At 44.8% G+C, this 12,707-nt stretch overlaps 1 protein-coding gene across 2 annotated transcripts in view; it reads right to left on the bottom strand.

Annotated features, from left to right (window-relative positions):
* Positions 1 to 12,707, bottom strand: part of LOC141072512 (uncharacterized) — a 63,682-nt gene that overhangs the window by 15,830 nt on the left and 35,145 nt on the right. For both annotated transcript variants that reach the window (XM_073559788.1, XM_073559794.1), the window contains one exon: positions 9,646 to 9,733. In XM_073559788.1, the coding sequence (XP_073415889.1) occupies positions 9,646 to 9,733 (88 nt within the window). The remainder of the gene's footprint in view (positions 1 to 9,645; positions 9,734 to 12,707) is intronic.

Below are 12,707 nucleotides of genomic sequence, written 5' to 3'. Positions count from 1 at the left end.
CTAGGGAGATTCCTATTCTACCCAATTCTATATACACCTTGCAGTTTGTCATACACTAGCCAATTTCTGCCTGTGACATAGCGGTGTGATATTCACTGGGCCTCACACAATCCAACAGTGTCCACAAGTGTGTTCAGAAATTCTACATCTCTCCTGTCCTATAGTGACATTTTTCACTCCTGCGACATTGAGCCTGTGACATAGCAGTGTGATATTCACTGAGCCTCACACAATCCAACAGTGTCCACAAGTGTGTTCAGAAATTCTACATCTCCCCTGTCCTATAGTGACATTTTTCACACCTGCGACATTGAGCCTGTGACATAGCAGTGTGATATTAACTGGGCCTCACACAATCCAACAGTGTCCACAAGTGTGTTCAGAAATTCTACATCTCCCCTGTCCTATAGTGACATTTTTCACACCTACGACATTGAGCCTGTGACATAGCGGTGTGATATTAACTGGGCCTCACACAACAGTGTCCACAAGTGTGTTCAGAAATTCTACATCTCCCCTGTCCTATAGTGACATTTTTCACACCTGCGACATTGAGCCTGTGACATAGCGGTGTGATATTAACTGGGCCTCACACAATCCAACAGTGTCCACAAGTGTGTTCAGAAATTCTACATCTCCCCTGTCCTATAGTGACATTTTTCACACCTACGACATTGAGCCTGTGACATAGCGGTGTGATATTAACTGGGCCTCACACAACAGTGTCCACAAGTGTGTTCAGAAATTCTACATCTCCCCTGTCCTATAGTGACATTTTTCACACCTGCGACATTGAGCCTGTGACATAGCGATGTGATATTAACTGGGCCTTACACAATCCAACAGTGTCCACAAGTGTGTTCAGAAATTCTCCATCTCCCCTGTCCTATAGTGACATTTTTCACACCTACGACATTGAGCCTGTGACATTGCGGTGTGATATTAACTGGGCCTCACACAACAGTGTCCACAAGTGTGTTCAGAAATTCTACATCTCGCCCACCGGTTAGCACAGCAGCAAATGTTAGAATCATAGAATCATAGAATCATAGAGTTGGAAGGGACCTCCTGGGCCATCTGGTCCAACCCCCTGCTCAAAGCAGGATTCACTAAATCATCCCAGTCAGATGTCTGTCCAGCCTCTGTTTGAAGACTTCCATTGAAGGAGAACTCACCACTTCTCGTGGCAGCCTGTTCCACTCATTGATCACTCTAACTGTCAAAAAGTTTTTTCTAATATCTAATCTGTGTCTCCTCCCATTCAGTTTCATCCCATTGCTTCTAGTCTTTCCTTGTGCAAATGAGAATAACGATGATCCTTCTACAATGTGACAGCCCTTTAGATGTGACAGCTATTAAGTCTCCTCTCAGTCTTCTCTTTTGCAAACTAAACATTCCTAAATCCTGCAACCTTTCCTCATAAGACAGGGTTTGCAAACCGGTCACTGTTCTGGTCGCTCTTTTCTGAACTTGCTCCAGTTTGTTGATGTCTTTTTTAAAGTGTGGTGCCCAAAACTGGACACAATATTCCAGATGAGGTCTGACCAAAGAGGAGTAGAGGGCAATAATGACTTCATGTGATCTAGACTGTATGCTTCTGTTAATACATCCTAGAATTGCATTTGCCTTTTTTGCTGCTGCATCACACTGTTGACTCATATTCAGTCTGTGATCTATTAGTATACCCAAGCCTTTTTCACATGTGCTGTTGCTTAGCCCTATTCCTCCCATTCTGTATATGCTTTTTTCATTTTTATTGCCCAGATGTAGTACTTTGCATTTTTCCCTGTTAAAAACCATTCTGTTAGTTGCTGCCCAATGCTCCAGTTTATTTATATCTTTTTGAATCCTCTCTCTCTTCTCTAGTATTAGCTATCCCACCTAGCTTTGTGTCATCAGCAAATTTAATCAGTTTACCCTCAATTCCTTCATCTAAATCATCGATAAAGATGTTGACTAATACAGGGCCCAGGACAGAGCCCTGTGGTACCCCACTTGAGGCATTCTTCAAACTGGATGTGCAGCCATTTACAACCACTCTTTGGGTCCGATCACTAAGCCAGTTATGAATCCACCTAACAGTTGCCTTGTCCATTCCATATTTAGTCATTTTTTCAATAAGGATTGTATGAGATACTTTGTCAAATGCTTTGCTGAAGTCAAGATATACTATATCTACAGCATTTCCTTGATCCACCCAATCAGTGATTCCATCATAGAAGGAAATTAAGTTAGTCTGACATGACTTATTTACAAACCCATGCTGACTCTGTTTAATCACTTCATTCTTATCTAGGTACTGACATACATGTTGTTTAATAATTTGTTCAAAGATCTTTCCTGGTATAGAAGTTAGACTCACCGGCCTATAGTTGCCTGAGTCCTCCTTCTTCCCCTTTATTGAAGATAGGAACAACATTTGCTCTTTTCCAGTCTTCTGGGACTTCTCCTGTTCTCCAAGAATTTTCAAAGATTAAGGAGAGGGGTTCAAAAATTTCTTCTGCTATCTCCTTCAGCACTCTGGGGTGTAATTCATCTGGACCTGGAGACTTGAATTCATTTAGGTTAGCTAAGTGTTTCCTCACTATCTTTCTGTTTATAGATATCCTGGATTCTTCTATTCCCTTAATAGGACAGTGAAGAACAGTTGAGGTTACATTTCCTTTCTGAGAGAAAACAGATGCAAAATAGGAATTTAAAAGTTCGGCCTTCTCAACATCCTGTCTTACCATTTCATCATTTTCATCCTGTAAAAATCCTATAGCATCTTTGACTTTTCTTTTACTTTTGACATATCCCCAAAATCCTTTATGATTGCTTTTGACATCTCTTGCAAGTCTCAATTCATTGTCAGCTTTAGATAATCTGATTTGTGCCCTGCAGGTTCTGCAGACAGCATTATATTCTTCTTTAGATATGCCTCCCTCTTTCCATTTTATAAACATTTCTTTCTTCCTTTTTAGCATGTGCTTAAGTTCTGTGTTCATCCATCCTGGTTTCCTTAAATGCTTCCTATTCTTCCCTCTTTTCGGAATTGTTAACAATTGTGCTTTGAGAATTTCATTTTTTAAGATTTCCCATCCTTCCTGGACATTTTTGTCTTTAAGGATATCCAGCCATTGGATCCCTCCAATTCTCTTTCTGAATCCCATAAAATCTGCCTTTCTGAAATCTAACCTTGACGTCTGAGTCTTCACAGGTCTTCCTCCTCTAGTTATCCAAAATTCTAAAATAGCATGGTCGCTACCTCCTAGGGTCCCAGCCACTTTTACCTCCTCAACCATTTCCTCCCTGTTTATAAGGATTAGATCCAAGGTAGCAGTTCCCCTTGTTTTCTGCCCTACCTTTTGGAAGATAAAGTTGTCAGCAAGAGAGGATAAGAATTTCCTTGACCTGTTAGTTTTGCCTGAGAGAGATTCCCAACAAATGTCTGGATAGTTGAAATATCCCATGACAACTATGTCATATTTTTTGGAGAACTTTGCCATTTGATGCATAAAGAGTTCATCCATATCTTCAGCTTGCACAGGCGGCCTGTAGTAAATGCCTACAATGGTGTCCTTTCCATTGTTCTGTCCTTGTATTCTTACCCAAACAGTTTCCACAGAACTCCCAGTCTCTGAAGCTTCAATCTCTGTGCAGATATACGCGTTTCTAACATACAATGCGACACCTCCTCCTCGTTTATCAAGTCTGTTTCTTGCAAATAAGTTGTATCCTTCTAGTCTAGTATTCCAATCATGTGTACCGTCCCACCAAGTTTCAGTGATTCCAATGACATCATATTTCTTTTCCTGTGTTAGTAGTTCCAATTCTCCTTGTTTGTTGCCCATGCTTTGTGCATTAGTATAGAAACATTTTAGTTTGTGATTGTTTTCTCTTTCTCCAATATTTTTATTATTTAGATTCTTTTGCCTTTGTTCTTCCTTTCCACTTCTAATAGCAGAGTTCTCAATAGCATTTGTCAGGTGTATGGCTTTTTCTGGTCTTTTGCTTCCCTTCCCACGTTGTTCTAGTTTAAAGCTCTCCTTACAAGTGTAGCAAGGCGACTTCCAAATACATGTTTTCCAGTCTTCGTAAGGTGCACCCCATCTCTAGCAAGTAGTCCATCGTATAGGTAATTCATTTCATGATCCAGAAATCCAAATTGTTGCTGACGGCACCATCGACGTAGCCAGTTGTTCACCTGCAGAATCTTATTCCACCTCCTTGTTCCATGGCCATCCACTGGGAGGATGGAAGAGAAGACCACCTGCGCTCCCAGTTCTTTCACTTTCTTGCCTAAGTTTTCAAAGTCTCTGCAGATGGTTTCCAGTTCGTTTCTTGCGGTGTCGTTTGTCCCCACGTGTAGTAGCAGGAATGGGTAGTCATCTGTAGGCCTGAAGAGTCCTGATATCCTGTCAGACACATCTTTAATTTTTGCACCTGGAAGACAACACATTTCTCTTGAAGTTATATCCGGTCTGCAGATAGCGGCCTCTGTTCCTCTCAACAGGGAATCCCCCATGACCACCACTCTCCGTTTCTTCTTCACGACATTTTTCTTTCTCTCTCCATCCATGTTGAGGTGTCATTGCAAGGCCAATGCAGTCAGGGAATCCCACTGTTATATCAACGAAAGACTGAATCTAGGCCATCAGAAAGAACACCAACTCCATCACCATCATCAACCCTCTCTCAGTCCTCCCTGTCCACCGCTAGTTCCACCATATGCAGTTATCAAGTCCAGCTCACCCTCCCAGAGACTATGAGTAGGTCAAGAAAGTGCTCAGTCTCTCATCCGCGTACACTGGGTTTGAACGCCCACATTGCCAAACTAATCTCGTTAGAGATTATGCCCTATCGGTTGGTGGAAAGCGCAGCTTTCCGCGAACTCATGGCCTATGCAGTACCACGCTATGACCTACCCAGTCGCCACTTCTTCTCTCGCAAAGCCATCCCAGCCCTCCACCATCATGGGAAAGACCGCATTGTCCATGCACTCAAGCAGTCAGTGAGTGGAAAAGTGCACCTCACAACAGATGCATGGTCCAGTCGGCATGGCCAGGGCCGTTACGTGTCCATCACTGCCCACTGGGTTAATGTGGTGGATGCAGGGTCCACAGGGGACAGCGGTGGTGGGACAGTGCTGCCTAGCCCACGGTATAGGTAACAGTTGGCTTTAGGCGTTCAACCCTCCTCCAGAAGCGAAAGCTCGTCCACAGAGCGCAGTCGTACGAGCACTCCATCTGCAGCTGCCACTGTTGCACACGAGGTGTCCCCCTATCGAGCTGATGTGTTTGGGCGACAGACACACCGCGGAGGTGCTGGCCGAGTACTTTCAGCGACAAACTGAGTCATGGCTGGGCAGTATACATCTTGAGGCAGGCAAGGTAGTTAGTGATAACGGCCGTAATTTTGTGGCAGCCATAGCCCTTTCAAAACTCAGCCACATACCTTGCTTGGCTCACACCTTGAACCTGGTGGTGCAGTGCTTCCTCAACAATTATCCGGAGTTAACAGCCCTGCTCCAGAAGGTGCGAAGACTGTGCACGCACATCCGCCGGTCGCCTGTACACTCCATTCGTATGCAGAAGCTGCAGCGATTGCTCCGCCTTCCCAACCACTGCCTCATTATCGACATTGCAACAAGGTGGAACTCCACCCTGCACATGGTTGAGCGGCTGTGCGAACAGAGGTAGGCCATAATGCATTTGTGGGAGGATACACGGCTAGGCACTTTGAGAGCAGACATGGAGTTGACAGGTGTGCAGTGGTCGAAGCTGAAAGACCTCTGTAAAGTCCTTCAGTGTTTTGAGGAATGCACACGGCTGGTAAACGCAGACGACGCCATCCTAAGCATGAGCATCCCACTTATGCGTCTGCTCATGCAAACTTTGACGCACCTTAAGGAGCAGGCGTCTGCAGCCAATGTTGACGAGGAGGAAGAGGAGGAGGGAATCCTTGATGACATTCAGCCATTGTCTGCTCAGGGACCTCTCCTGGACGAGGTGGAGGAAGAAGAGGAGGAGGATGATGATGATGGGGATGATTACTTAGGGGAGGAGGATGCATCTCGTGGGGCAAGTGAAAATGTTGGCATGGCAAGGTCTGGTACAGGGTTTGTGCTTGACTGGAGGGATGTGGATTTGCCAGAAAGTGCTCCTCCAACCAGCACTCGCAGTGCATCGACACCAGGAACATTGGCCCACATGTCAGATTATGCCTTGCAGATCCTAAAAAGGGACCCCCGCATTGCCAAAATGATGAACGATGACGACTACTGGTTGGCCAGCATCCTGCATCCACGCTATAAAAGCAAATTACAAAACATCATGCCACACGAGAACCTTGACCTAATATTGGCTAATAAACAAGCAACTCTGGTAAACCGGTTGGTTGAGGCATTCCCAGTACACAACAGCGGTGATGGTTCCCACACGAGCCGTACGGGCCGGGGGCAGCTTGGCAGAGGTGTTTGTGGTGCACACAGCAGAAGTGGCGTTGGAGACAGGGGTTTCATGACAATGTTGTGGACTGATTTTTCAAGTACCGCTCACACAACTGGTAATACTGCATTGATGGAAAGTGACAGGAGACAGCAGTTATCAACTATGGTTACAAACTACTTTTCCTCCCATATCGATGTTCTCCCGCACAGGTCATTCCCCTTTGACTATTGGGCCGCTAAACTGGACACCTGGCCTGAATTGGCACAATATGCCTTACAGGAGCTCACTTGCCCAGCTGCAAGTGTGCTATCGGAAAGAGTCTTCAGTGCAGCTGGATCAATCCTGACAGAAAAAAGGACCCGTCTGTCAACCCAAAATGTGGATGATCTAACCTTCATTAAAATGAACCATGCATGGGTTTCCAAGGATTTTGTCCCACCTTCCCCTGATGACACATAGGGTGACAGAAAAATGGCTTGCTTTGGTCCTCCTCTTCCTGGGACTTGAACAATTTCGCCTTTTGCATCAGCTGAATGTCCAACATCAACATATGCCACTTTCTAAAACTCCCTAACTGTGCTGCCTCCCCCCCCATTGCCGGGGTCACCACCTAGCGCACGAAACGGTGCGAGTGCCGTTGCCCTGGACAGGTGGGTAGGCCGACTCTTGGGCTCGGGCACTGGCACAGGGTCCAATCAAGTGTCTCTGACGGTGGTGGTGCACACCCGCCGTCAGACACACCGCCATACTAAGATGGGCCCAGTGCCAGTACCGATGCCCACAAGTGGGCCCCCCTTGGTTGGGCAGGGCCCCAGCATTTGCAATCTTTACCTCTCCCTGCTCCTCCGCTGTGTAATCTGGGCCGTCAAATCCATACTGTGCCTGACACCGTCTGTGCCTGCCTCCTGATCTATAGACATATATTTTGAATGTGTACACTATGCTATCCATACATGTTATCCGGGGATACGGTACCCTTTCTCACCTTTGTGCAATCACGTGTAATCCATACTGGGCCTGACACCGTCTGAGCCTGCCTCCTGATCTATAGACATATATTTTGAATGTGTACACTATGCTATCCATACATGTTATCCGGTGATGCGGTACCCTTTCTCACCTTTGTGCAATCACGTGTAATCCATACTGGGCCTGACACCGTTTGAGCCTGCCTCCTGATCTATAGACATATATTTTGAATGTGTACACTATGCTATCCATACATGTTATCCGGGGATATGGTACCCTTTCTCACCTTTGTGCCATCACGTGTAATCCATACTGGGCCTGACACCGTTTGAGCCTGCCTCCTGATCTATAGACATATATTTTGAATGTGTACACTATGCTATCCACACATGTTATCCGGTGATACGGTACCCTTTCTCACCTTTGTGCAATCACGTGTAATCCATACTGGGCCTGACACCGTCTGAGCCTGCCTCCCAATCTATAGACATATATTTTGAATGTGTACACTATACTATCCATACATGTTATCCGGGGATACGGTACCCTTTCTCACCTTTGTGCAATCACGTGTAATCCATACTGGGCCTGACACCGTTTGAGCCTGCCTCCTGATCTATAGACATATTTTGAATGTGTACATGTAAGGGCATGACACACCAGTTATTGGCCAATCTCACGTGCCAGAGCCTCGCGTGTCCCTCTAGTAAGCCGGACTCGGACCGCGGGGCATGACGGAGTCTCGTTCGTTAACGGAATTAAGCTTGCAATGTGTGCATCTTTTTTGTTGCTGGATGGTTGAGGTTTGCCCGTGTTGAGTCAAATTACGCCGTAGGCTCCACTCCTGGTGGTGCCCTTCTGGACATTCCTTTAAGGTTCAGCTTTGCAACCATACTGCCCACGTAAAACAAACACTTTGCCTTCATGAACGCTGTTTGGAGGGTCGTGACTCACCGCCCAATCAGTTAACCTGCTAGAGAGATCCTTCATTGCTCCCAAGCATGACATCACACTCCCTAGGAGGAAGGTAATGCCACTGTGGCGACCGTACTCCTGGGGGCGACACAAGTGCACTGATGCCCAGCCACTGCTCGATGAATCTGCTGGTACATTGACCCAGACCACTGCATTCCCCTCGCACGCTACACGGCCTGAATCTGACCCTGATGAAACTCAGGTTACCCTTCCCATATACAGTTCCATCTTACACGGTGACAAAGAGGAAGCTGCAGATGAAAGTGCAGGTTCGGCCCACCCGCCGTCAGACACACCACCGTACCATCAGGGGCCCTGTGCCAGTGCCGTTGCCAACGAGTGGGCCCCCCCTGCTTGCTCAGTATCACAGCACTTGCAAGGTTGAAATACTGTGCAGTGAGATGGAAGATGGGGACGACGAGGAGTCCAGACTAGTACAGGGATTCCCTAGCGAGGAGACTTATTTCATTGTTTTCAATGTTGGGACAGCAATTTTTGGGGAGCACTATACTCTGGAGAATGATAGATGGGGCCCACCATACACTGGAACATTCCAAAGGTGGACATCAGACACTGGAGCAGCATTTACAGGGCCCATTATACACTAGAGCATTAGAAATGGGGCCCATTATGTTTGGAGCATTATTTGGGCCCATAAGACAGTGGAGCTTCATCCATGGGGACCAACATATACTGTAGCATTATGTGGAGCTCATCATATACTGTTTCAAACATTATATGGGACCAATGATTCTGTATGGAGAAATAGATGGGCCTCGTCATGAGATGTAAAAAGTGAAGTATTTTTCATTGTATTATACCGCTATTTCTCTGCCGTATCGGAGCATCATGAGTTGTGGTATGTGCTAAAGGGGCGCTCTTTCGCCCAGGGCAAATGAAAACCTGGAGCCAGCCCTACCCCCCCACAACTTTAGCCAAATAACCCCCATTTTTCAGTGTGTATCTAGTATTATGAAGTAAATTAAGGTTGACAAGCTTAAGTAAGAAGAATTGATGCTTTTGGCATTCAAATGGGCACTGTAGGTGTGTTTCCTGTCCTCCTCTCACTGCCGACTTTAATTCCCCATTGACTTACATTGGGTTTCGTGTTTCGGTCGGACCCCCGACTTCTCCCTATAGTCGGCCGATTTTGCTCGACCCGACTTTTGGAAAAGTCGGGTTTCATGAAACGAACCTCGACCCTAAAAAAGCAAAAGTCGCTCAACTCTAGTATCAATACATTTCACCTCAGTTACAGTACAATACTTACCAAGGCCATTAAAATAAAAAAATATAGATGCCAATGCCACGACAAATGCCAATCCCAGATTGCCAGTGTATATGCCAATTCCATGATCCTAAGGAGGACAGAATGTTATTCAATCAGATGGCAGAGCTAACAAACAGGTATTAGAAACCTAAAGTAAAATAATTACAATGACCAGATGAGAGGTCAGCGTGACCCATGCTATCTTCCATATAAATTCCATTTATGTGCTGCCAGAGGCTGCTGCATTGTTTTAACATGAACCATCTGGAGGTAAAATGATAAAACAATTGTCTTCAGCAGGAAAATAAAAGGCTGTAGAGGCAGCTATAACCTGTGATAAAAGTATTCTACTGCTCCTATGCAGACCTATGTCCCCAAAGATACAAAAGAAATACTCTACATTACGGATAGGGGAGACTATAACAGAGATTTTTTTGGACACTCCATTCTGGTGTTGGCTCAGGCCACCACATTTTCACTTCTGGGATAGAAGATCCTGATGCTTCGTTGATCTACCCTCTTTCATTATCCAAACCACTACAGCTTTGCCCCAGTGCAGGTCACAACCCTCAATTGAAGTGGGGGTTAGAAGCAATCTTGACCCCTTATCTCATAGAGTCACCTAGATGTTACAATGATACCCAAAAAGTAGAAATGCCAGTTTAACCCCTTAGTGACAAAGCCAGATTGCAGCTTAATGACTGGGCCAATTTTTACAATTCTGACCACTGTCACTTTATGAGGTTATAACTCTGGAACGCTTTAATGGATCCCGCTGATTCTGAGACTGTTTTTTCGTGACTTATTGTACTTCATGTTAGTGGTAAAATTTCTTCGATATGTCTTGTGTTTATTTATGAAAAAAAACGGAAATTTGACGAAAATTTGGAAAATTTTGCAATTTTAAAACTTTAAATTTTTATGCCCTTAAATCAGAGTGCTGTGTCATACAAATTTCTTAATAAATAACATTTCCCACATGTCTACTTTACATCAGCACAATTTTGGAAGTAAAATTTTTTTTTTGTTAGAAAGTTATAAGGGTTAGAAGTTGACCAGCAATTTCTCATTTTTACAACAAAATTTACAAAACCATTTTTTTAGGGACCACATCATATTTAAAGTCATTTTGAGGGGTGTACATGACAGAAAATAGCCAAAAGTGACACTGTCCTAAAAACTAGACCCCTCAAGGTGCTCAAAATCACATTCAAGAAGTTTATTAACCCTTTACGTGCTTCACAGGAACTAAAGCAATGTGGAAGGAAAAAATGAACATTTAACTTTTTTTTGCAAAACATTTATTTCAGAACCAATTTTTTTATTTTCACAAGTGTTAAAAGAGAAAATCAACCAAAAAATTTGTTGTGCAATTTCTCCTGAATACGCCGATACCCCATATGTGGGGGTAAACTACTTTTTCAGCGCATGGCAGAGCTCGCAAGGGATGGAGTGCCGTTTGACGTTTTCAACGTAGAATTGGCTGGAATTGAGATCGGATGCCATGTTGCGTTTGGAGAGCCCCTGATGTTCCTAAACAGTGGAAACCTCCAACAAGTGACCCCATTTTGGAAACTAGACCCCTTAAGGAACTTATCTAGATGTGTGGTGAGCACTTTGAACCTTTAAGTGCTTCACAGAAGTGTATAACGTAGAGCCGTGAAAATTAAAAATATTTTTTTTTCCTCAAAAATGATTTTTTAGCCTGCTATTTTTTATTTTCCTAAGGGTAACAGGAGAAATTGGACCCCAAAAGTTTTTGTGCAATTTGTCCTGAGTATGCTGATACCTCATATGTGGGGGGGAACCACTGTTTGGGTGCATGGGAGAGCTTGGAAGTGAAGGAGTGCCATTTTGGAATGCAGACTTTGATGGAATGGTCTGCGGGTGTCATGTTGCGTTTGCAGAGTCCCTAGTGTGACTAAACAGTATAAACCCCCCACAAGTGACCCCCATCTTGGAAACTAGACGCCCCAAGGAGCTTATCTAGATGTGTGGTGAGCACTTTGAACCCCCAAGTGCTTCACAGAAGTTTATAAACGCAGAGCCGTGAAAATAAAAATTCATTTTTTTTCCTAAAAAATTATTTTTTAGCCCGCTATTTTTTATTTTCCTAAGGGTAACAGGAGAAATTGGACACCAAAAGATTTTTTAGCCCCCAATTTTTAGACCCCCAAAGTTGGTAAATAGTGGAAACCCCTCAATTTTGCTTCAACCTTAACCCCAACACACCCCTAACCCTAATCCCAACCCTAACCCTAATCCCAACCCTAATCCCTAATCCTATTTCACCCTAGCCCTAACCCTAGCCCTAGCCCTATCCCTAGCCATAACCCTAGCCCTAACCCTAACCTAACCCTAACCCTATCCCTAGCCCTAACCCTAGCCCTAATGGAAAAATGAAAAAAAAAATATTTTCTTTATTTCATTATGTTTGCCTAACTAAGGGGGTGATAAACGGGGTGGTTATTTACTATTTATTTTATTTTGATCACTATGATAGTTTATCATAGTGATCAAAATGAATGAATGGAATCTGCCAGCCGGTGCTTGCAGATTCCCGGCGGGCGCACTACGCATGTGCCCGCCATTTTCTCCGGATCCAAGATGGCGGCACCCACCGGAGGACGCTGACGGGATGCAGGACCACCGGGAGGGGACCCTGGACCACAGAGAGGTACTGGGGGGGATCGGGGACCCTCTTTCTCTCCCCTCTGATGTGCGATCACATCAGAGGAAAGAGAAATTAAATGTAAAATCGCAGCTTTTTTTTGCGGTCGCCGTTATAGGTTTAATAACGGCGATCGCAAAAGTGGGGTCGGTAAAAACCGACCCGATTCATGTTCTCTGGGGTCTCGGCTACCCCCTGCAGCCGAGACCCCAGAGAAAATCCGACATTGGGGGGCGCTATTTACTTACTCCACAGCGCCGTGAATTCACGGCGCTGTGGTTTAAGTACCCTTAATTACCGCCATTAAAAGGCGTATCGGCGGTCGTTAAGGGGTTAAAGGCAGTACAAATGTAGAAATCATACTACAAAGATTTGCTCATAGTCCTTTACC

Source organism: Dendrobates tinctorius, unplaced genomic scaffold (assembly GCF_039654945.1).
Source record: "Dendrobates tinctorius isolate UK_male_01 unplaced genomic scaffold, ASM3965494v1 ptg000014l, whole genome shotgun sequence".
In the NCBI taxonomy this organism is placed as follows: domain Eukaryota; kingdom Metazoa; phylum Chordata; class Amphibia; order Anura; family Dendrobatidae; genus Dendrobates; species Dendrobates tinctorius.
The sequence above is the reverse complement of the archived record's forward strand: the minus strand, read 5'-3'. Positions and strand labels throughout refer to the sequence as shown.